Raw genomic sequence first — 25,570 nt, 5'->3', positions numbered from 1 at the left:
AATGAGATAGAGAGAGGGAAGCCTACAGATGAACAGAAGAACAAAGACAGGGGGACAGGCCCCTCCCCACATCACCCTGCTCACCGAGCTGCTGCAATGGGCGAAGACTTCTTAGCAGGGTCCAGCAGGCTGCCCAGGCCACCAACCGGTTCCTCCCCCAAGGAGCGTGTATCTTTGTTCAGCTGCTGCAGACGGGAGCTGAGCTCACTGATCACAGTTGGCTTGTCATCTTCAGGCCCAGGGAGCCCCCGACTCTCCACGGGGTCCCCCCACAGCTTGGACCTTCTCTGGAAGAGGTAGCGAGGGCGGGCAGGCCCAGCAGCAGAAGCCAACCCAGTAGAGGCAGCATGGTGCTGCTGGGCCATGAGCTCACTGTCCGAGGATTGCTTCAGCAACGGGTCCCTGAAGGTCACCGGCCCCTTCCCCAGCGGGGACTTGAGCTTGGGCTTGGGAGGCACTGGTGGCTTCTCGAGTAGAAAAGTGTGTCCATCGGCAAAGGAGGTGTGGGTGTCAGTGAGTTCCCCACTCTCCGAGCTCAGGGTGGACATGCTGGACACTGTGGAAATGGTGCTTGTGGTCTCCAGATGGGGGTCACTGGAGCTTCGAGTGTCAGCCTCCTCTACTCCAGAGTCAGCTGCAGACTCAGGGGCAGGGGGCAGCTCACTGCTGGGCTTCCCTGAGGCCGGGCTGGGTACCGTGGTGGGCAAGGGACCCGGTCCAGGGGGTGGGGTGGCCAGCAGGATCCCATTGGCAAACTCTTCAGGGGGTGGCACTAGCCCAATGCGGGCCAGCTCCTCCCTAGTTTCTTCATCGCTGGAGGACAGTTGAGCAGGAGGCAGGTTCACAGCAAATACCAGCTCTGGTTCCTCCTCTGAGCTACCTTGGCCTGGCCCAGAATCTGCTGGAATGCTGCCAGGGGGCTGGGCCCGGGGACTTGGCATAGGCTCTGCCACAGCCGTTGCCTGCATGGGGGCTGGGGCCAGCTCCGGAGTACCGGGGCGCTCCTCTTCAGCCCCTAGCCTGTTGGGCTCCTGTCCATTGCTGGTGGCATGCACAACAATGAGACCAGCTGGCCGCTGCAAGGATGTGTCCAAAACGCTGAGGATCATGGATTTCTTATCCTCTGGTGACTTCCTCTCTTCCCTAGGGGGCTTCTCGGCCTCTCTGCGAGCAGGCACTGGAATCCAGGCTGGGCTCCGAGGAGAGAAGGCTGGTGAAGCCAACGGCCCTCGCTCAGAGTCTCGGGTTTGCACATCCACAAAGAGGGGTCCAGGGCGGTCAGCATCAGGGCTGTGCACAGGTGTGGGGGACCGGGAAGGTGCTTGCGAGGCCAGAGCCCGCTCTCGGGCAGCCAGAGCAAGGGCTAAGGGTGAGCTAGGATCCAAGGGTTTGCCAGTAAGAGGGTGGATGAAGGTGGAGCCTGAGGGCCCAAGGCTGGGGCCACTGACCAATGGCTTCAGGGCAGAGACGGGGGAGGGGAGCAGCAAATCGCGGCCAGGGGTTGCGCCTGTCCCCAGGAGGCGCTCATCAATGGAGCGGGAGGGTTGAAGGGATGGCAGATCTGGGCTGGGAGGGCTGCCCTCGATGGCACCCACAGACAGGAACACAGTGGAACGGCGTCTCTCCTCCAGGCGCCGCTCCTTGCCGGGGCCAGGGCCAGGGCCGCCAAATGTGAGCCCCATGCCTTCTCCAGAGCCGTAGTCAAGGCCACTCGGCCGGGGCCCCCGGTGCGTTGGGGAGGGATCTCGTGCAAAGCTTCCACCAACTGGGCCCGGGCTACCCACGGCCAGGGCCGCACGCTCCTGAGCGTCCTCCACCTGAAGCTGCTTCACCAGCGGGCTCTTGCGGCGCTGTGGTTTCGACGGAGCAAAGAGGCTGGCACTGAAGGCGCCCAGGTTGGCATAGGGGCTATCAGGGCCAGAAGGCCGAGGCCGGCGCTTGGGGCGCTCAGGTGGTGTAGCTGCAGGCACAGGCCGGGGTATGTCGCCCATTTCTGGTGCTGAATCCTGCAAGATGATCATGGAGCGGGCACGCTTCTGACGCTCAGGGTAGGGCAGCGGGCCCAAAGGCGCGCCAGAATCATACAGACCAGTGGCCCCGGCACCCAGGCGAGCCTCCAGGCCTGGCTTGAAGCTGGAGCGCACAGTGTCATAGGCCCGGCCAGGCGGTGGCGGCGGTGAAAATGTGGGAGGTGGCCCAGAGTCGAAGTAGTAGGGCGCCGGTGGGGGTGGTGGGGCAGTCTGCGGCGGGGGCGGAATGCCACGACCTTCACGCGCTGTGTCCTGCATTGATGTGCTGCGTGGGAAGCGCCCTTCCAGTAGGGATGCCAGCTTCTCGTCCTCCCCTGGGGACGGAGGGGCCAGGTAAGTCTGGCAAGGATGTCGGCCGTTGAAAGGCCTCTCTGGACCCAGTACCACTGGCCAGTCCTATCCTGCCTGCATCCCTGAGAGGACACAGCCCCACCAAGGAAGATGGGATCAGGGCCCATGGAAAGCCAAAGAAGAGAGCAAGAGCCCTGAGTAAGCCATCCATGCTCTGTGCCAAATCTGTACCGGAAGGGAGAGCTCTGTTGGAGGGTCCAGAAGCCCCAACCACAGTGTGGAGGGCTGCTCCTACAGAGGAGCTGTGGGACAGGACCCAAACTCTGACTGCCTGGACTGAGGTCAAGATCTATCTCCCTAACCCCTGTGGGCATGGAGCAGGCCATGAGAAGACACCAGGAGGGTATAGGCAGCCCCACCCCCCACCCCCACAAAATTGTTGAGAGGAACCAGGGGGGTTAGTTAGGGGCTTCCCACACAAGGATGAGCAAACCAACTCAAAAAAATTCAGTGCTCAACAAGCAGGAGCCAACAGAGGACCTGATGGCAACTAGAGATGGAAAGAAATGTGGTCAGAAAGACAACCCCTACCCCCCCAACACCCAAAGTATAACATAAATGAGGGAATGCAGGATATTGGTAATGGACCCTTGCATCTGGAAGAAGTGGTACCGATAACCAGGGTAGGAGGCTGGAAAATGAGCTCCATCCGTTCCTTGGAGAGACTCTCAAGGACTGGCTGCAGGGCACTAAAAAGTTGGTACCCTAGTCAGAGGCTAAGGTTTACAGAGGCTGGATAGGTAGATGGAAGGAAGAATGGATGGATAAACTAAACTAGAATTGAAGGTCAAGCACCCAAGGCATGTGTCAGTATTACCCCACTGTCTTATGTTACCCCCAAGCCAGGGTATAAGGCCCACTTGGGCCGGTTCTCTCATAGGCTACCCTCATCCTCCTATCTAGAGATGTCATTAGGCTAGACCCTTACAGAACCTCCTTATTATTTCAGCTATAATGTAGACACCTGTGCAGAGTTCCATACAGTGAGACTTGTAAATACTGAGCAGCCGACCTTAAAAGTAGTGACACACTATGTCTCAGGGCTACCAGCAAAGGTAGGTTTGTGCAAATTTAGGATTGAATTTCAGCTTCACACAAGTCACTTTTAGGAACCTGTTTCATCACAGGACCTTACTTGCCCCTGTCATGGGGCTATTAATGGTTTACAGTTCAAGGTTACAGGTAACCAACACCAAGAAAGACAACTGAGGTCATCACTGGTTATTTCAAGGTCTGCCTAGCTGGCCTTGGGCTTTTGATGTCATTCCCACACAGCACAGGAATATTCACAAGCCTGTGTGCTCGGTGGAGCTATGTAGGAAGAACTTACATAGATCTTAAGGTTACAGAAGGCAGGAATGATGTGTGACAATGAAAGAGGGGGTGGAATTTAATACTAATGTCATGGTAGGCTGCACCTGAGGGTAAAATCACCTGCCTCGAACAGAATAGGGGTCTGTTCTGACAACAGAATAAAGAAAGACCCTCTCTGTCTGTCAGTCCACAGCAGAACTATTTCCTAGGTACTGGTTGTGTGCTCAAAAAACACAGAGCCTGGGTCAAAGGGCTGTTGCAACTACTTCGACAATGTTCAAGGAAGAACCTGAACAGTCCTTACTGGTAGTATTCATGTTTGTAGACTATGGTCCTGGGGTTCCAAAAGTTATATGCCCAGGAGCAAGTAGCCAGATCTGAAGTGGGAGTCCACGGAGCCTAAGAATTTAGCCAATGGCCATGCTGGCAATTGGCAATGTGCCAGCCATGGGGAACTAAAGTTGAACACCTGCTACCTCACTGGCCAACTATATCCAGCTAGGAGGAGTTGGTCGGCTTATCAAGGAGCTTGAGGCTTACATGACAAGTCCATAGATCTGAGTCTACAGTAGTCAGCTCTGGGAAAGACCATCCAGAAGAGTGAAAGCAGGCAAGGAGCAATAAGCGTAGCATGACTCATGCCACAGAGTCAGCAACAGATATCCCAGATGAAGCAGGGCAGGGCTATTGCTGCTCTGAGGACCCTGAGACCACAGGAACTCACACAGGACCAGATGGAGGGATATCAGGTGATAAATATACTACAGAAAGCTTCCTTTGCCAGAGAGACAGGACTAGAAAAGAGATTCACTGCAAGAGGACATGGGGAAGACAAGGCTGTGGACCCAGGACAAGACAAGCCTGTCCTGAACACAGTTATAAGGCAAGTGAGGCAGGAAATAAACCATAGAAGATGGCCACAATGCTTGGGAGAGCAGAAAGTAGTAACTGCAGTCTCTCACCAGCTACCTTTCCCTACCCCACTCTCAGCCCATGAAGGACTCTCCCACAAATACACCCATGCTTTTTACACACTGGCCGCCATCAGACATTTGCCCCACCATCCCCAGGAAACTTCTGCCCTGTTATTCTAAGTGTACATGCTGATGTTCATGTGTGTCTGAACCTCCCCACTCAGTCTCCATTTCTATGTGTACTTTGACATCCACATTATAACTATTCAACTGACCTAACTATAGACATGTCACCTTCCAACTAAGACGCAGATCTAGCCTAGGGCTAGCTTAGAGTAAGCAGAAATTCCAGAATGGGTAATGGGCACAACTGGATAGCTGTTTGGCTTAAGAATGGACAGGAAGTACAGGCATGGCAGCTATGTGACTTTGGGCAACTCATTTTAACTCTCCTTAAGTAAAATACCCCCCAATATGGTTGCTATAGGTATTAAGTGAAAGTGTGCATATAAACACCTCATGTCTGGCCTGTCCTTGTGCTGAGCAGGAGTTTATTCTGATATGGAATAGACAGTGAATGTGGTAGGATGTATATGAACAGGTAGATGATGAGTCAATGTGTCAAGGAGCATAGATGCCTGAGAAACATAATAAGCAGGGTTTGTTACAGATCCTGGCCTGGGATTAGAAGAGGCAACCAAGTGTGGAGTGTGATTGTGGCCAGGGAATGATGAAGTTCCACACTTATGATGGACAGCCTTGAGCTGGCCTGCTGCTTGGATATGCTGAACAAAAGCAGGCAAGAAAAGAGGGGGCAGCAAGAAATTCACTCCCACAATACAAAGAGTTTTGCAGAGGAGGATGCAAAGAAACAAATGCCAACTGAGGTCAGTAAGAGGAAGGCTAATCGTGTCTGCCAGGGGAAATGCCCTGAGGCTGCTGGTGACCCAAGTGGGAACAGCTTCAATTTGGCTGTGGAGAGACCCAGCTGCTTCCAACTTATGAGCATATGGGGATACGACAGCAATTATGAGTGACCTTTCGGGTCTGACCGTGAAGGGATGGGGAGAGAGGATACTACCTGGAGAGATGGAGCAGGTTCAAGGAGAGACTAATTTTAGGATGAAAAACTAGACCTGCACTCTGGCTGACAGGACAGGAAATAGCTGTCCTGGTGGCAGTTGTTATCTGTATAAGGCAGAAGAGATAGATAGGAAGGACCAAGGGTGCCCATGGATGGAGAGAGGCAGGCTGGGACAAAGAACCTCAAGGGTGTCTTCCCACAGCACATCTCTAAGTAGAACAAACTCAGATCCATAAACAAATGGCATCCTTGAGCCTTGCAGAGAGAGATGGGGTCCTCCAACCCTGAAGCCGCCCACCCCAGCCCAGCCATCCCAACCCCAAGCGGTCCCTCAGCCCAGCCATACCTACAGATTTGGTCCGTGGAATCCCCTTCCGCAGAGAGCCCGGCAGCTTCTCTGGGCCTGGGAGGCCCTGGCGCTCAAACAATGACTGTGGGGGGGTCAGGGAGGAACATGGAAGTTCCTGGGCACTGGAACCCAGTTCTCCATCCAGCCCACCCATCCTAAGCTAGACCAGAGACCCACACACCAGACACCCCGAAGGCACTAGTGCCCAGGCTCAGTAGGGGCCTTCATAGTCTGAATAGAGAGAGAGAAAGAATCCACAGTGCCAGATGGGCTATGGATGCCTTCTAAATAGGCATATGCTGTGCCATAAGCTCAGCAAAGTCATGGACCCTTGTAGTCCCTGGGTGACACAGAATCTGACCGAGGTCAGAGGCACTAAAAGCTGCAACCATAGAAGCAAGTTGAACTACAAATATTCTATGGGCTGAGATGGTCCTGGACATCTCCCAGAGAGGCTATGGAGAGCTCCACCTCCTCTAGAGAAGGGCTCCAAATAAAAAAACTCTTACCTCAAAAGAGAGGCGCATGACCCTCTGATCCCCAGGCCCTGGACCTGACCATCCCAGAGCCCTGGCCCAAGGCTGGCTTACGGTGATCTCGGCAGGGGTAATCCTCCGGCTGGTGGGCCGCTGCTTGACAGTGGCTGCCCTGGAGTCAGCATCTGCAATGTCTGGCCTCAGTGTCGGCTCCGCAGCAACTGCCAGGATCTCATCCAACTTTTCTGCACACAACCAAAGAGATGCAACCTCAGCCCCAGAGCCACCTTGCCTCACTGCCACACTCACAGGTGCCAGCCCCATGGCACTGATGATCCAATGAACCCCTCCACCCCTAGTCTCTCACTGCCTGGGGCCCTAGACCATGCATCCCATCAACAGCCTCAGACCTCAGGACCCAGTTCCCGAACCAGCCAAAGTCTGCCCTTAAGGAGACCCTGGGTATCTCTGTGGCCACTTGGAATGACACAATGACTGACCATAGGGAGATCAGACTCAGAGACAGACCAGTTAGATCCATTTCCCTGTCTCTCGCCTCTCCCTTTTGCCCAGTGCCTTTTCTTGGAACACGGCCTATCCTCTACCACTCTCTACGGGAAGCTATTTCTAGTGGGAGCACTGTCCCAGGGACAGATAGATATTCATAAGCTTGATAACAAAGGAATGAAAGGACAGATGGGAAATATCTCCTAAGAACAAAACTGGGGCTGGGTATCAAGAGTGGTTCACTACAAAACAAGAGCCATAGTTCCTTCATCCTTGCCCATACAGAAAGATGGCATCAGTGGGATGGGAGGTGAGGAAAGTGGAGAAATGGGTGTGGTGTGGAAAGGACTTTCCTCACTGAGAGCCTACCCACCCAAACTCCTCAGACTTCAGATCCGTTTAAGGCTGATGCCTAAGAAGGGTTTGGATGAGAGCACCAGGCGGCCTCAGGCACATTCCTGTCACATCTGTTATAAAATGAAAAGCTTTGTGGAATCATTTTTTTTATTAAAGTTACTGTTTTAAAAATGGGACTTTGGGGGCTGGGGATATGGCTCAGTCAGTAAAAATGCTTGCTGTGCAAGCACGGAGGCCTGAGTTCAGATCCCCAGTGCCCACATCAAACACTGAGCCCGGCAGTACCTGCCTGTAACCTTAGCACCAGGAAGTAGAAACACACAGGTCCTCCGGACTCTCTGGCTACCTACTCTAGTCCCAGTGGTAAGCTCTGGGTTCAGTGAGAGAACCTGTCCCAAAGAGTAAGACAAAGAATGACTGAGGAAGAGACACCCAGCAGATAGATCTCTGACCTACACACACACGAACAGATATATGCATGTACAAGCACATACTTACATACACCACACTCCCCTCAAAAGAAAGAAAAGTATTATTTTATCAAAAAAAAATGTAGAGAATCTGGTGTGGTGGCACACCATGTATGATGGTTAGTGTGGTCAACTTGACAGAGAATTCAGAATCACCCAGGACACAAGCCTCCAGACACACTTGTGAGGGATTATCTTGACCCTGTCCATTGATGTGAAAAGGCCCACCCTAAAAGTGGGCAGTACTATTTCCTGAGCTTGGGTCCAAAACTGCTTAAAAAGGGGAAAAAAAAAAAAAAAAGAAAACCAGCTTAGCAAGAATATTCATCATTCTGTTCTTCCCAACTAGGGATGGAGAGGCCTTCAAACTGAGAGCCAAATAAATCCTTCCTTCCTCAAGCACTGTACTTTATCCTCACAGCAGGAAAAGTAGAGAGAAAAAAAAAAAACAACAACCCTGTCATCCCATTCTTTGGAAGGCTAAAGCAAGATTACAAAGCTGGGATCAGACAACTACAGGGGGAAACCACTTCGGCAGGGGAAAGGATTTTCAGAAACCTTTAATGAAGCTGAAGGCTGTCTGAGATATGGTTAAGTACCTCTGGCAGAGCCCACTCAGGGTCACTGTTCAGGTGTATACCAGAGGTTAGGGGAGTGCTTTTATGTGCCTGTCCTCACTCAACAGCCTCAGGCTCCAACTGTCTCTACACCATATTCAACTCTTGAAGGTTGTGCCCACCTTCAGGGGATACTTGTCCTAGACACCCTTCTATTCTCAAAATACCAAGTCACACTGTCACCTGAGCCATGAACTTGGAGAATGTCTCATAATAATAATAATAATAATAATAATAATAATAATAATAATAATACAGAACCTGTTCCAAGAGTTCTAAGCAGTTACGTTCCATTAGATTAGTGGTAAGGCCAAGCAAGAATTGTTTCCAAGAATTCTACACATGAAAAGTTGACCACTTTTTCCCAACATAAATCCATACCAAAAATTAGAAAACATAATCCTAGATTATTTTACATATTTTAAAAAATTAAATAAAATCCACTAGGAACCAAGTGTAGTCATCTCCACCAGCATTCCAAGGGGCCAGCCATCTGGGTTCAGGGCAAAGTACACTAGAAACCCAAGCAAGGATGAAAAAAAGCACCCATGGAGGTGACAAACCAGCCATTTCCCCCACAGCTGGAAGAAGTGCATGACCACAGCATAGCATCCTGGGAGCCCTACAATCTCAGTCAGAGGAGACTGGGTGGGGTGGGGGGCTCTAGTATCATATGATAACCACTAGAGAATCCCCCTGCCCAGGCAAAGCCCAGTGCATCAGAACTTAAGAGGGGAAGGGATGCTGGATACACAAATCCACATACCCTGGGCTATGAGCATATCTCAAGAGGCAAAGGAAGCAGCAGAAGCTGGGGAAGACTTCCCCAGATGCTGGACCTCAGCCTCAGCCCTAGAGTCTCTGGCCCCATTTGGACACTGTGTCCTCTGCAGCCATGATGGACACACAAATCTTATGAGAAAGAGCCTCAAAGGACACAAGGATGGAACCAGAAGAGGGGATACTGAAGTAAACAGCCTGGGGCAGGAGAGGAGGTCTGAGCAGAGGAGTCCAGCTCCCTTCCCAATGCTGACAGATTCCAATCCCTATTCTGAAGCAGCTCTCCTCTGGGCTCAATCCTACAACTCATCAGCATTAAGTTGGCTTGGGCAAAGAAAAGGACAAAAGATACTGCACAGAGCAGAGCCTAACACCCTAATACCACCATTCCAACACAGCCTAGGTATCTGGCTGCCCTGAACTCCATGGTCTGACCCTCAGACCATGCCCCTCCCCAACTCCAGGCCATGACATTTGCAGGAGCCCCCACCATGAATTTTCCCACCATCTCCCCACAAGACTATCTCTATAGGTCACATCCCTGAGCTCACCTGAACCCACAAGGACTACGGTTGTATTCCCTATTAATCCCAGTGACACCCCTGGGAACTCCCCATCCATCCTTCCAAGGCCCTTCACCTGTCCCTACCAAATCCCCAGGCAGGAACAAGAGCGTATGCCAGATTCCAGACCACTCTAACTTGAACTGGACCTCATCACACACCAGTGCCCCCTTGGTAGGGACAGGCAAGCCAGGCCTAAAAACATAGAAGACTTACCCCCTTTTCTTCTCCGAATGGAAGCTTGGAATTGAGAAACAGAACAAAGGGAGTAAGCGGAAGCTTTTATTCCACAGCACCTGGGCCATTTGTCCGATGGTTTCCCCACCCTGTTCTCCCCACCCCTTCCTCCCAACTATCAGGCCTTCATAGGTCTGTCCCCATCTATACCTCCTTAGACCAGGAGCACAAGCCTACCAATGCTCTAAAACTCTAGAAGAGAACAAGCAAAAGCAGGAACACATGCTGTGTGTACATGCACATTCACACACATGCACACACAAACATGTGCACAATTAAACTGTACTTGGAGCAGCCAAATATCTGTTAAGAATGAAGATATGTAACTATAAAAAACAAAGTTCAGAGTCTGCTATTAACTAAAGTGGTCATCTATGAACATTCTTCACTGAGATGTCGGCTGGGTTTTGTTTTTGCAGTACTGTAGATGGAACCCAGGGCCTTGAACATGCTGGGCAAATGCTCCACCACTGATACACATCTCCATATTCCAAAGCAGGTTCCTAGCAGCAAGCAGATATAAGCAGCAAAGCAGACAATACATGTTTGGTAAAGACATCTTTTCTAGACTAAGATAGTAGCAGGGACCCACCCTGACCTTATCACAAAACAAAGTCCCAGAAATTAAGGAACGTCTTAATTTTACCTAAATTAATGAACAGGAACAGTATGACCACGTTAGGGCCCTGACATGGGTCCCCATTAACTGATGTCCCTGATTCAAGCTGATATATATATGTGTGTGTATGTGTGTGTGTGTGTGTGTGTGTGTGACATACATACATATACACGCTAAATGAGCCCCAGACTAGAATGAGAGTGAGAATGCTTTTTCTCCACCTGACTCTTATGAACAACCCTTCTCTTTTGGAGACAGGATCCTGCTACATAAGCAGGTTGACCTTGAACTCACTCTGTAGCCCACACAGGCCTGGAACTCACAGCAACCCTCCTGCCTCAACCTCCTGAGTGATAGGTATGTACTATACTACAGAGTTCTCCCACTGATTTCTGAAAGCCACCAACAATTTCACTTTATTTAATCTTGGATCAGCCTCTGCTCACTCCATTAGTTCTCCGGAACTCATCCTCTTCTTCCTGCATCGCCTTGCCTCACCCTCTACACCTGCACAGGCCTCTACCTCTGAGCCCACATCCCCCTCACCTCACACTTTTTTTTTCTTTCCAGGAATTCAGGTCATCTTTTTGACAAACATGGCTCCTAGAGGGTTCTATCAGTGAGTGGCAGGATAGGCATGTTTATAACAGTGCTGACTCAACATGTCTTATTTCTAACTTTTAAAAACACAAACAAATCCAGGCACGGGAGTATATGCCTGCAATCCCAGAACTCAGGAGGCATAAACAATTCAACAGCAGCCTGGGCTACAGAATGATCCTGTCTCAAACAAACAAACAAACAAACAAAAAACAAAACCATTGGATTGTGGAATGTTCTGTTGGATACTTGGAGAACTCTATGTTGCTCTGGCTTCTTCAAATCAGGCACTCCCAGAAGGACCAGATCACCTCTTAAGAGAGGTGTCTTTGAGTTAGAGAAGCTTACTGGGTCCCTGACTGTTGGGTCTTTCTCTAAACACAGTCCCATTGTGAACCTGGTTCCAGTTTCAATAACTACAATTCTGGGCCCAGAAATGAAGGCTGAGGTTCCTACTGAACTACCCCCACACCCCTTCCAGACACTACTCAGAAATATGATACCCCGCTCCTCTGGCCCACCAAGGACTATAATGTAACTGGTGTGACCCTCTCCCAAGGCTTCTGGAGCAGAGGGGAAAACTCAACTCTTCTGTTCCCATTTCTACAGGCAAAGGCTGTAGCCAGACACAGCTCTCCTGCTCTCACAGGGCTGCCTCTCAGTTCCAAGAGTGCAAAGTAGGTAGGGCCTTTCTGAGCTGGTTATGGGACAGCTTCTAGCAAGAAACTCCAGGGCCATACTGATGTCCAATCAGACCCAGCTGTCTATTCATACTGGTGTATTGATCCATGTCATGGGTCTGCTCCCTAAGATTAACCCAGGTTAGATTAAAACCTAAGGTCAGACATCTGCCAGTGCCTCTGTTCACTCTTGTCAACAAGTTTGGCTAGTATGAGTGATTAGTGGGCACCCCACTTTTCACCATCTTCTTTCTACCTTCTAGCATCAAAGTCTGAAAGCAAACCAGCACTCATTTCTAAGCCAATTGGCTCCCTCTGCTGGCTCTGGGAAGATTTTTCCATGGTATTCTCAAGTTTTACTCTTAACCGATTATTCTGAAGAAGCATGTTGCAAAAAAAAATATAAGTCTCACATTTCTGTTTACTTGTGGGAACACCTTAGCCTGTCTATTATTTTCCTTTGGAATCCCTATCAAGTAGATGTTGAGGTCTCCTTGAATGTTCTCATGTCCTTATGTCCCCTGACTGGTCCTTGTTCTATCTCATCATCTGCTTCCTAAACTGATTCTGGGTAGGCTGGGCCTAATCTTCTTACTCAGTGCTATGTTTTTTAATGAACCCTGGATACTGTGTATCCAAGCCACAGACTTTTCTCATCTGTAGTTTTTTGTTTGTTTCACTTAGTTAAAGATTCTGGAACATGTTCCTCTTACGCTGTTAATTACATTAATTCTGTTAGTTTTCTTGCCTTTTATAGTAACTTTAGCCTTTTACTTTACTCTCATACTCTTATCTCCTGTTATTTTATTTTTTTTTTTTTTTTTGGTTTTTTGAGACAGGGTTTCTCTGGAGCCTGTCTGGAACTAGCTCTGTAGAGCAGGCTGGTCTCAAATTCACCTGCCTTTGCCTCACCAGTGCTGAGATTAAAGGTGTTCGCCACCAACACCCAGCATTGATTTAGCTATTTTTCAGATAAGTAGATAGATAGACAGACAGACGGACAGATATGCATACTACATTCATGCCTGGTGCCCCCCACTGCCACCACCCAGAGGTCAGATGAGTTGGATTCTATAGAACTAGAGTTACAGATGGTCATGAGCCACTATGTAGGTGCTGGAAACCAAACCTGGGTCCTCTGCAGGCGCAACAAGCACTCTTAAGTACCGAGCCATCTCTCCAGCCCCTCCAGTTCACCGTATGCTAACTGCAGTGCCTGTGGTTGTCCCTGGCTTTCACAGGTCCACAGCACAACTTCCAGCCTCATTGACTGAAACTAGACTCAAACCACAGAAGCAAAGAATGTTTCACTCTGTCACATGTGTTACAATATACCTACCATAAAACTGTTAACCAATAACCACTCACAATAAGGCTCTTAACAGTCAATATATTAGCACATGCCCACAATAACAATAAAAATCACATACATCAGCACATGCCTATGATGAGACTGATAACAGTCCTATGTGTCAAGATGTGATCATGCATATAGCACATACCTATGACGAGGCTGGTAAATATCACATGTCAGGACATGGCTGTGAATATGAGACATGTCCATGACAAGGTTAACTGGCATATGTGTCAAGATACAGTCACGCATATGAGACATGCCCATGACAAGGCTGGTAACTGCTATACTTGTCAAGATATGGTGGTCATGTACATGGGACACGTCCATGACGAGTCTGGTTACTTTTATCCATGTCAGAACATTGTAGTCATGTACATGAGACCTGCCTGTAACAAGGCTGGAAATTGCCATATATGTGCACATGCATATAAGGATGTGTTATGCATAAGGAACATGGCCATGATAAAGCTGGTAACTGTCATATGTCAGGACATGCCCACAATGAGGCTGTTTGAGGCTGTTTGTAGTCAACCTGGGACTGTATCAAAGCCTAACATACTTTGTTCCGCCTCCCACAGTTCACTAGGCCCCATCCCCTCACTGTGTTAGAGGTGCTCACAATGCCCCCGCTGGGTCAGCAGACTCACTCTGCAGGTAAGTGAACAGGTTATCAACTAAGAAACACAAACATGACCCAGCTCGTGCCAGTCAGACCCAGTAGCAGGTTGCCCTACCACTGCTCTTTGCCAGCTAGGTTGAAATGCAAGAGCAAAGTCTTAGTGGAAAAGCACAGAACCAGGGAAAGCACTCACACACATGCATGTGCATGCATGCGGGCATGCTACAGGGCCAGACGTCGTTCCCCAGCCATCTGTCCTGATTGGCCCTGCCCAATTCCAGCAACTCGTTCTTCACCACACAGGTACCCAATTTTCTTCCCCATCACTCCAGTCCATTCCCTAAGTAACTGCTGATCTGTCTCCACAACCATCTGTCTCTACCTGGCCTTAGCTCCAGTTCAGCACCACTGACCTCCCGAATGGCCTGTGCCCATCCCACTCTGGCCAGCCCCTTGTAGACCATCCACCCCTGTCCACCCTCAATGCTCACCGAGTTCCTCAAGCTCAGCTGTCATGGACTTGGAGCGCAGGGTCAGTGTGGTGCTGGGGGCCCTCTTTGGGGGTGGTGGGGCTGCAAAGAAGAGGGAGGCCTTGGCCCTCCTGTCTAGCAGCAGGCGGCGCGGCGTGGCCAGGTGCAAGTGCCACTTGCGCTCCACTGCCTGGATTTCCTCGTACTCCCTTGAAGACGAGTCACACTGTGCCAAGATCTTGTTCAGGCTGCGGCTAGATGCAAACTTCTTCATGGCGTGAGGCGCTCAGGGAGCAGTGGGGCCAGGGCAGCTGGGCCCCTAGGGCCCTTAAGACTCCCAGAACCAAGGCCTCAAATGGTAGTAGGAGTACCAGCAGAGCTTAGGAGGCTGGCCGGCTCTGATCTGAGCATCCACCCTTCGGGCTCCAAGGCCCCAGTGAGTGGGCACCACCCATGGGGGGCTGGGTGGATTTCCTGCCAGACTACCTCCTGCTGCCTAAAGCACCCAGGCCCAGGTACCACTGCTCTTTATGAGACCACAGGGTGGCCTGGCAAGCCGTACACCTGGGCTGGGCCAGCGGCAAAGCCTCTTAGGCCCAGGCTGTGCCGCGTCTTTGGCGTCGGCGCGGGGAGAAGACGCTTTTCCTCTTCCCTCAGGTGCCGCCTCCCCCTTCCCTGCACAATAAGCAGCAGCAGCAGCAGCAGCGTCAACCTCACAGTTGCCATGACAACCCGGCCTCCAGGCAGCTGCTGGCAGTCGGGAAGGAGGGCTCTGCCACACCAGGGCTGGGGGATTCATAGAAGAAGGGGACAGGGATCTGAGGAGGGGGAATCTTAGATCAGGGATCAGAGGCCTGGCCTGGGGGTCAGGCATCTACCACCAAGGACCTGTGTGCAGCAATAAGGATATTTTATCTCATCTCAGGCAGGAATGTGATGTCAGCAGATCAGAGATGGGGAGAGGAATGGACCTGAAGTCAAAGGGCTAGGGTCAAGTACCAAGGGTAGAACCCAGAAGACTGGGCCCTCACCTCTGCGCCGAGCACCATCCTCTTCCGGTTTCCTGGTCACAGACACCACTTTCATGACCAGGCGGTTGCCACCCTGACGGATGAGACCCACTACTTGCTTGTGTCCAACCTTCACGACATTCACTCCATTCACCTGGGATAGATAAGCAGCCAGGGCATGTACCCAAGTGTCACCTCCCTCGGAGCTCAGGAGTTAGTAACCCCCTCCCGTCCTGCTGGGCAAGGAAAGGATGAGCCTCACCTCGATGAGGAAGTCCCCAGTTCGAAGCCCAGCCCTCCAGGCTACACCTTCCACATCTACAGACTCAAGGTATTGGAGTGCAGGGAAGGCAGGTGTGGGTGTAAACTCCTCAATGGGGGTCTCTGCTGCAGGGAGAGCAAGATGCAAGGCACTCACTCACAAGCACAGCTCTTGTTCGAAAGCTCAACAAAGCAACCCCAGCCACCTCAAGGCACCTGAATACTAAGGCATAGAAACCTGGAGTGGAGTGGGCAGCAGATGGGTTACCCAAGCCAGTGTACATTCCTCTGCGAAGCCCTCCACTTACCCTCACCAAATGGATCTCTACTGTGTTAGACTTCCCACAAGAGAATGGGAGGCAGAAAGAGAGGGGCCTGCTGCCTCGTCGTGGGACATTCCAAACCAAGACATACAACCACAGTTGGGGGCGAGGGGGGGCTTAAAAGGCGGTAGGAAGGGGCAGAGGCAGAGCACAGAAGACATCACCAGCAATGCAGCACCCTCCTCATGAAATCCACACCCCTTACCTTTGGCTCCCCGGAGAACGAAGCCAAAACCCTCATGGTCCCGTTTTTGCAGGATAGCCACCTTGTCATCAATGACATAATCACTGACAGGGGAAAGCAAGGTTGAGTGAGGGGAGCTTGCTGGAAGCCTAGCAGACAGGCTGACCCTACAGGGTCCCATAAGCACAAATCAACTCAGAATAACAAAAACAGGGGCAGCTAACCACCCACTCCCTTCCCACCCTCCCACCTTCCCATACCTTGTCTTCCCCTTTCATGGGATATACTAGGCCCAGATGGTATCCCTGTGTGTTCATGCCCCTGCCAATACCTGTGTGAAGTGAGGCTGTCATATGAACCCACAGTGTAGTGACGAAAGAGACGCTTGGTCCGGTCCTCTCGGGTTTCTGGAGGGAGCATTAAGGGCCAAGAAATGGTCATGGACTGCACCTAGCTGAAGTTCCCCAAACTGCGCAATCAATCTGTGTCCCCATACACTCTGAAGCAGAGATGTGAGTGGGGAGGGAGGCGGGGGCAAATCCTGGAGCTCAAGGCCCAAAAGTGCTAAGGCAGAAAGGCTCAGAAAACCATACAGAGAATTCTGGCCTCTGAGAGTTAGAGCCCAATCGGAAAGCAGTCGTTCCTCCCACCCCACCCTTCACCCCTTACTAACACCCAGCTAGACACAGAAAACCAAACAAGAGCAGACTGGTCCAGTCAGCAAGCCTTAGAGCTGAGAGGACATGTATGTGTACCTCACAGTAAAATATAAATGCCGTCTGTGTTGGTGCTTTGTGTGTCTGTGACCCAGTCACATTGTGAAAGTGAGAGCCTTATCTGTTATCTGTACATGACTCCAGTCGTTGTATAACCCACAGTGCATACAAGTGTTGGGCTCACGCACATGCGTGTGTCTGTGCTGTCAGCGCATGTGCACTGGTGTGGAAGCATCCCAGTGTGCCCACTAGTTTCTTCACAACAGCAAGGTACACAAATTCAAGGGATAAGGAAAAAGGATTACAGAAAAGTCTGTCTCCTACCCTAACTTCACTGTATTCCATGGAACTATGTTAATATAATAATAATGTCAATATCACTGCATCCCATGGAACTATGTTAATACATTCCATAGAATGTATTAATGTGTCCTTTGATCTCAAAGTTCTTCATAGCCACTATGGAGGTGGCCAGGACATACCTCCTGCTGAACCTTACTTAGCCTTGCACATGCCCTGAAGGCTCAGTCTACAACCAGACCTTAAGATTCAGAATGGCTCCTCCTCTGGTTCCACTTGCAGTGCCTCAGAAGGCCTCAAGATGGCACCACCACTGTTTTCAATTTCATCCTTCAGCACCTCCCTCCTTCATTCTCTCTAGCTATATAGCACTTCTCAAGACTCAATTTTTTACTTCAACAACCATTCACTAAGCTTCTACTACATGCCAGGCGCTGTTTATTTTTAAATAGAGCAAAGTCTCTGCCTCTGAGGAGTTAACAAGCTACTCTAAGAAGTGGAATGAACAAGCAACAAATATAAAATGTTAGCTAAAAGGAGAAAAGCAGGCAAGAAAGAAATGTAAAAGTACAGTTCTAGGAACAGCAAAGGCCTCACAAAAAAGAAGAGTTGAGCAGAGGTCCAGACAGTTGAGGGAGCAGACAGTAGATATGAGGGTACAGGGCTTCTGGGGGTAAGGCAATCAAAGAAAACACGCAAATGGCATTAATCTGAAGCAGATGGGAACAGTGTAGAGTTGATGCAGCAGGAGCAGAGGGAGGTACACTGATAGAAAGTGAGATCAGAGCCTGTGGTGGTGGCGCATGCCTTTAATAATCCCAGCACTCCAGAGGCAGAGGCAGAGGCAGGCGGATCTCTGTGAGTTCAAGGCCAGCCTGGTCTACAAAGTGAGTTCCAGGACAGGCTCCAAAGCCACAGAGAAAGCAAAAAAAGAAGATGAGATCAGAGGGAACCGATGAGTTTTGAGTTAGGTTCTCTACTGTTGGGTTTTTTTTTTGGGGGGGGGGTTCTTTTTTTTAAGATTTTTATTTGGTTTTACTTTATGTGTTTCCCTGCATGTATATATGTGTATGTACCACATGTATGACCGGAGCCAGGGCCCCTTTGGGATAACTGGAGTTGGATAACTATGTGGCTGCTGGATACTAGAGTTCTACAGGACCCTGTATTGACTCTTTTTTTTTTTTTTTTTTTTTTTTTTTTTTTTTGGAAACAAGATTTCAATTCATATAGCCTAAGCCTTGAACAAGGATTACAGGCATGTGCCACCATACCCAACAAAAACAGAATTTTTTCTGACCTGTCTTATCGGTAACTATGAACTTCTTAAAGCAAAAGATAAGCTGTAATTAGCCCTGGGGTCCCAAGTGCTCAACATAGCGCCTGGCATATAAGAGATGGAACACAACTGGCTAAGTGAGTGGGTGAATGTATGATGCATGGACAAATGGGCAGATGAGACATAAAATAACGCAAAAAGTGTGTGTGTGGCTGGATGGGCCGATGAAGGTTTGAAGGGATGGACGGCCGGACGGATTGATGGATGGATGGATGGATGGATGGATGGATGGATGGATGGGTGGGTGGGTGGGTGAGTGGCTGGATGAGATATGTGGGTGGAAATAAGGGGAGACTAGATCGGTTGCTGGATAAATAAGATAGATAGACTAATAAGTAAATGAGCTAAAAGACAGACGGACACATACAGGAATAGAGCAATGGTTAGATGATCAGATGGCATGGCTATCAAGAAAAGTACTCGTCCAAACTTCAGGTCCCTGTCAGTGTATGTGAGGCTCGAAGTAAGTGAGCTATTACATCTGAACCTCTCTTTACACAGCAGGAGAAGCCACCCTGGAAGACTCTGGTTTTGATAGCCTATCACATTCTAGCCATATCAGCTTGCATACTTAACTCCCATTTGTCCTACTCTAAGTGACAAACCTCCACTTAACCACCCCTGTTCCCTAGACCAGTGCAGGTGATGCCTCACCATTATGCAAGCAGGGCCCTGATCCCTCCTAACCTCCAGCATATCCTTCTTCAAGCTGACCCAGTCACACATATGCTGTGCTAGCTGAGCCCTACAGTTGACCCTCCAGTCCCACCACTCTCACACCAGCTACTCTGAGACCTGCATCCTTCTCTGTGACCTGGGCTAACACTCCCCACCTCTCTGCTCCATCCTCCCCTGATCTTAGCCCTGACCCTAAAAGATCTGCACAGTGAAGCAGTCCTATCCTGGTCAGCTCCTATTGAAAGCCGCTTGTTTTGTACATTTTCATCAACCAAACAAACTATTTATTATGTAACACAGATTCATGTTCTGGTTTTATTAATCACACACGGGAAAAACCAGCTGAAAGGAATATGCCCAGCACCAGCTCCCAAGCAGAACACTCTGGAAAAGAGAATGTAGACAGCATGGGAAAGTATGCTGGTCCTCTTCTCTGGCCTCTGCATTTCCTACCTTCAGCATTGCTCATTGTGAGAGTACTACAGGTGATCTTCTCTGCTCAGTTCATGCCCAGGACCTGCTAGATATTGACCTAACCTGTGTACCTCAGCAGCTGTCCTTCATCTTTAAAAGCCCTCCTCTGCTCCCACTCTGGTTCCTGAATTAAAGTTTAGGGGGGGGGGCTGTTGGAAACAGGTTCCTGTTGCTAAGATGCCCTCTGCTCTCTGGCACAACTCAGCCTAAATCCCAGGCATTAAGTTCTGCCCAGACCAGCAAGTCAGGCACTGTTGCTGAGGTCAGAGGGAGGCCATGACTGCTCCTAGCCCCTCCCAAAAGGCAGCCATAGTAAAGCCCACAAATGTAGCTCCCATCCACCTAGGTACTTTTGAATCCCACTCCTTCAGGTCATCTATAACAGCTGTGGTCCTGCTAAGGAGTCCCGCGCTTGATAGAAAGCCCCCAGCCCCATGTCTCCCCTTGTCATCATTTCTCTGTGACTTTGACACATCCTACTCACTGCTCTGCCCTGCCCAGATCTTAATCTTGACCCTAAAATATCTGCTCGGTCAGCTCCTACCGAAAGATTATTCTTTACCTTGACCCCAAGGACTGGTGATTAGATTCATGCCCCCTCCACCCCACTCACCCCACCACCCGCTCCAGTTATGCCATTCCTCACAAAGCTAACTGCATGTGCCCCAAAATAAAAAGCAATTAAACATCCCTGCCCCTTGTGGTGAATGATATCCCATAAATATACTAACCACTGGCCCCATCTCTGAGGATTGCTGGGATCATGTTCACAACTTCATTCATATAAAAATACTAAAATCATGTCTGGCAATGCTCAAATACAGAAGTTGGCAACAGGCATAGTTCTAAAACACTATGTTGGATCCCTAGAAACTTGTGGGACCCATCTGCAAACTACCTAGGGAATTCAGTCCAAACAACATCTCTGTTTTGAAACTCTCTTTGGCTTCCTCAAGCTAATGTGGATCTCCCACTCTCAACAGCCTATGCATCCGCAGATGGGGTGGGGAGAAATGGCGATGTGGACACTTGCCATAGCCACTGAGAGTCTACACAAGGTTCAACTTAAAGAGAAACTGACAGACATCTGCCCCTCTCCAAGTCTGACTCCAACTCTCCCTTTCTGAGCTTCAAAACAAATGTTCCTGGAGCCAGTGTTCTCAGAACCTTACCCCCATAAGGGAAGGCACAAGACTAGCTCCTCCTATTCAACAGGTGTGCAGCCCCTAATCGTTGTTCCTTACTTGGTCTTACTGGAACTAGGGCCCAAACCTGTGAAATCAGTTTCACCCAGATCCCACTCTGTCTACTCTCCATAAGCCATGAATAAGTGAAACTACTCAGTGAGAGGGTATACCCCAGACATGTAACCAGACCACACGGGGGCTGCAGAGGACCAGCCACTGTTTTCACCAGCACCTAAAGGGACCGTCCTTCCTAGATATTGGAGCATTCAGCAAGATTGGACCACAGTTGCTCAGCGGCCCCAGGAGCTGCAGCCCTCACCTTCACATCTCTGTAAGAACAGAGGCCATCCTTCATCAGCTAGCTGCCCTGAAACCATATCAACCCCAGGGTACTCCAAACCACTCGTTGGAGCCCAACTGGCCTCATTTCCTCTTAGCTGGTCCAGGCCTCCTGCTCTGCCCACTTGGACAATCTGTCCACTTTGGAAAAACGCCTCTTTTCTCACATTGACCTCCTTACTTATCTACCAGTCGCTCATGAACTGGGAGCTCCAAGTACCTGGTATTTCTGGGAAGATTGTACCAGAGGGGTGGTCACCATCTCGGGAAACTCATGTGCCCACATTGGGACAGAGGATGGCCTTGAGTGCATACCTCCTGTTGGCATGGCAAAGGTTCTTTGCTGTTTAGAACATGTCAGGTTCACACACTCATGTTCCTAGGGACATGTATGTTTACCTACCATGTATATACAAATCTGTATGTATCTTGAGTGTAATTGAGTTCACTCCACAGTCTCAGTGAATGTCCAAATTTGTTACCGAGAAGACCAAAGAGAGACTAGAAGCACAGGCCCTTTGAGGGCTCCCTGGGCAAAGCTGGGGTCACTTACCATGCCGTGTATCATACTGTCGCATCTGCACTTCCTCCACACAGTCAGCTGGGAACCAGCCAGTGCGGCCCTTCACGGTTCCCTCCCAGAAACCGCCCTCCCCAATGCTGAGCACTAGGGAAAGAAGCCAGACAGGTTGTCAGTACAAAGCAGAGCAGGGGGGCTCCCGCTTCCCTGCCACCTGAGGCTCAGATGTGCCTGTGACCCTAACCCTTGCTCTCTTTCCAAGCCCACAGCCTCCTAGCATTTTCCCTGGGGAGATTCTGAGATCCACAGAGAAGAGAGGGTTGAACAGATGGCCTCAGTAAAGGATGGGCATGTGGGAGATAGACAGACACAGATGGACACACTTGAAGAGGACAGAGGCAGAAGCAGGGGCCACGCTCCTGCTCCGGCCCACAGTGACCACTTCCCCCAACCTTGGTCACTGCCAAGAGCTCAGGGTCATCAGGAGGCAGCCAGTGGAGTGAGCCACATGATGTACCGGGAGGGCCGATCTTCACAACTACTTCCACCTCACAGAGTGCCCAAGGTAGGAGCCCAATAACGACAGAGAGCCCTATGATGAGAGGGACTTGTCTCCCCCAACAGGCATCATCCGTGGAAGAAATGTGCACTGTACACAGGCAACCACAACTGTTACGGACCCCTGAAGATGGCAAGCCCCCCCCTCACCTGTATCCCAAGGATTTCCAATGAGGAACCCCACAAGGCGTGGGAGCTCCGTCATGGGTTAGGGTCCTGCTAACACAAGGACCCAGGTGCCAGTGGCCCCCATCATAACAAGAACCGCCCCACAAGAGCCAAAACCTCTACCATGACAGAGCTAGAGCTTCATGCCAGGAGCCCATAAAACCAGGGCCGGTGACAGAGACCCCAGCACAGCAGCTTGCTCTAATGGTCCGGGGACACCCCAACCCCAGAGACCCCAAAAATGGCATGAATCAGGCCGCGTGCCCCGGGGCCCGCCCCCTACCCCGCTCGCGCCCCTCACCCCGCCCGCGCCCCTCACCCTTCACGGCCTCGCCGCGGTGCAGCGGGATCTCGCCCTCGCCCTGCGGGCTGTGCGCCTTCACAGCGATGAACTTGCGGCCGGGGACGGCACTGTAAAGTTTCCGCTTCGGGCCCCGGGGCGGCGGCGCGGGGGGCGCGGGAGACGCCGGGCCGGGGCCGGGCGCGGGGCCGGCTCCGCCAGGCCCGCTGGGGCTGTAGACGAACACGTAGGTGACGGACGCGATGCCGGGGGGCAGCGGGCACGCGAAGCCGGCGCCCGGGGCCTCCATGGCGCACGGCCCGGCCCCGCCGCCGGCCTCACCGCAGCCGCCGCCGCAGCGCCCACCGCCCGCCCGCCGCCCGCCCGCCCGCCGGGGGCCCGGCCCGGGGCCGCTCCATGGGCCGCGCCGCCGCGCCCGGCCCGCTCCCGCCAGCGCACGAGCCGCGCCCGCTCAGGGCTCGGGGGCCGCGGGGCTGCGCTCCCGGGCGCGCCGGGCTCGCTCCAAGCCACGGCCGCTCCGCGCCCCGCCTCCTCCGCCAGCTCCTCCCTCTGCGGGCGGCGGCGGCCAGCTCGCCCTGGGTCCGCGGTGCCCCCAGCAGACCGACCCCGTGCGGGCGGCTGGAGAGAAACGAGGGCCAGAAGGTGGGCGCACGGGGGACGCCGGGCAGAACTGGCAGGTAGGAGCTGGAGAAAGGCTGGCACCGAGGCTTCGGGCACCAGGGAAGGGCAGGCGGGGCGCACCCTGGCCACCAGCGTGCACTGGGCGTCCCAATTCTCCTGCCTCTGCGCCTGTCTCCTCTCATCTCAGACACCTGTCCCTAGGCCCATGTTCACCACCTTCCCCATGCCACTTCTCCGGGCTTGGGTAGAGTCTGAGGTCTTGATCTTCCTTTCTGCCCAGAAGCCTGCTTGGGCTCCCTAGTACCCAGACAGGCCAAATTCACCTGCTCTGCCAATGACCAGCACTTTGCGACTTAGAAATATGCAACACTGTTAACACCACCTAAACAACTATAATCTTGGCTTTTTGACCAGAGATTAAGTTGCTGAGTCGCTTCAAATTTGCCCTTGTAGGCTCCACTGTGGTGCCAGGGCCAGAACCTATAGACCATATTTCTGGGCTCCATGCCAGCCTTGGCCAACAGGGAGCAACAAGGAGCTACTGCAGCCCCACCAGGGTCCATGAACACCATCGGTTTTGTTTTTAACAACAGGCAACCTGTGTCTGAGAGTATCTTCCTTCTCAATGCACCCAACTTGGTCTGCCACATCCTGTCTGGCAGACCACTGTCACACCAGGTAAGCTGCCTTAACCTGTATCACAACTCATCTAAGTGCTTCTCAGCTCCAAGCCCAACTGTCCACTTCCTCAGAACCAGTCAGGTCCACTGCTGTGAGAATGGGAGGGGGGTGGGGAGGTAAGGACACGCAGAGGCAAGCTGTGCACACATATGTATGCACATACTCTCATTTGAGCACACTCACAGGCTCGAGAGCACATGAACACACACACATATGCATATCTGACATTCCAGTCACCTAATGAATATGGAGAAGAAAGAATTCTGCCCTCCCAAAGAGCAGGTGAGCTGGAGACCCTAGAATAGAGGTATTTATTCTGTGCCTGCTGCAAGTGTAAACAAGCACAAAAGAAAGGGACTAGTGGCAGCCACAATATTCCACTCGGAAAGCAGCCCTCCTGCCAAACTACAACATCCTAGAATGCACTCTTCAGCCACCAACCCCACTCCATTCTTAGAAAACCCAAGGGGCAGTGTAAATGCTTCAAACAGGCACCCCTAGGGGGAGAGGAGTCCAACATGCCTACAACATGAAAATCAGGCAGTATACTGGCACAATGCAAAAGGGAAAACTTCATGTGAGCTGCATCAAATAATACCTTCTACCAAACACCTGTACCCAAGTCAGCTGATTCCTACTCTCTGTGACTTTAAACAAGTATCCAACCCAATCCCGGCATCAGGACCCCAGCCTGCACAATGACATTAGCAGACACAGCCTAAGTAATAGAGGTTAACTGAGTAGCAAGAAATTGCTGCTCAGCCCAGGCATGCATCAACCCGTAGGGCTATAAGAGCTGGCCGACACTGTGAAAAACAACATGCTGCTTATGTAACACTTTCCTCCAACAGACTTCCAAACACCTTCTCTATACCTGGCTCTGGAGAAACAGCAGGAGGCAAGAAAGACAGCCCCTGAACACAAGGCAAATTTAAGACTACAACCAGTGTTTAACACAGACAGTGCACAAGGGTCCAAGAAGACAAACCCTCACAGGCACTCCAGAAAGCATCTCAAAGGAAATACCTTGTACTGTATGGGTGAGGAGCCGGCAAGGTGCCACTCTTAAACCTACAAATGCTAAGAGCTCCAATCTATGCTTCCTACTCTTAAGTTATGGGGAAGTCAGTACTGCAAATACCCTGGCTTCTCAGGGTCCCAAGACTCAGGAAGAAGGTAAAAAGTGCTGTAGGTATATAGGGCTGGGGGTCAGAGGAGGGTAACTCCCACCTGTAGGCTTTGAACCTACACAGAAAGACATTCCCAACCAACTTACTACCAGTTTTCATGCTACAAATGAGCTTTCTAACCACAACTTGGACCATACCCTCTCCATCCACAACTCCCTCAGCTGCCTGCTATCCTCAAGCAAGCCCCAGTTTCTTCTGGAGATCAGCTTGAATAAAACCCACCCAGGCACTCCTCAGTAGGTCTCAGCCCATCACAGGTACCTTTCCCTGCCTTTCAGCTCTGGTTTGTCAGAGCTCTCGACACACCCTGACCCCTTCAGGACCTC

At 51.2% G+C, this 25,570-nt stretch overlaps 1 protein-coding gene and 1 long non-coding RNA gene across 5 annotated transcripts in view; one reads left to right on the top strand and one right to left on the bottom strand.

Annotated features, from left to right (window-relative positions):
• Positions 1 to 25,570, bottom strand: part of Shank3 (SH3 and multiple ankyrin repeat domains 3) — a 58,932-nt gene that overhangs the window by 10,068 nt on the left and 23,294 nt on the right. For 3 of the 4 annotated variants that reach the window (XM_051189659.1, XM_051189662.1, XM_051189660.1), the window contains exons 12-22: positions 22,771 to 22,964; positions 21,759 to 21,872; positions 16,504 to 16,579; positions 16,194 to 16,276; positions 15,667 to 15,791; positions 15,426 to 15,558; positions 14,416 to 14,496; positions 10,029 to 10,052; positions 6,633 to 6,763; positions 6,040 to 6,124; positions 85 to 2,344 (exon numbers count right to left, since the gene is read on the bottom strand). In XM_051189659.1, the coding sequence (XP_051045616.1) occupies positions 85 to 2,344; positions 6,040 to 6,124; positions 6,633 to 6,763; positions 10,029 to 10,052; positions 14,416 to 14,496; positions 15,426 to 15,558; positions 15,667 to 15,791; positions 16,194 to 16,276; positions 16,504 to 16,579; positions 21,759 to 21,872; positions 22,771 to 22,964 (3,306 nt within the window). The remainder of the gene's footprint in view (positions 1 to 84; positions 2,345 to 6,039; positions 6,125 to 6,632; positions 6,764 to 10,028; positions 10,053 to 14,415; positions 14,497 to 15,425; positions 15,559 to 15,666; positions 15,792 to 16,193; positions 16,277 to 16,503; positions 16,580 to 21,758; positions 21,873 to 22,770; positions 22,965 to 25,570) is intronic. The other variant, XM_051189663.1, reaches the window with a different exon arrangement.
• Positions 23,188 to 25,236, top strand: LOC127225966 (uncharacterized). The gene is made up of 3 exons (XR_007834844.1): positions 23,188 to 23,429; positions 23,827 to 24,051; positions 24,906 to 25,236. It is a non-coding gene; the product is annotated as an uncharacterized LOC127225966 (long non-coding RNA).

Source organism: Phodopus roborovskii, unplaced genomic scaffold, assembly GCF_943737965.1.
Source record: "Phodopus roborovskii unplaced genomic scaffold, PHOROB, whole genome shotgun sequence".
NCBI lineage: Eukaryota > Metazoa > Chordata > Mammalia > Rodentia > Cricetidae > Phodopus > Phodopus roborovskii.
Note: the sequence above shows the minus strand (reverse complement) of the source record. Positions and strands in the feature narration are given on the sequence as shown.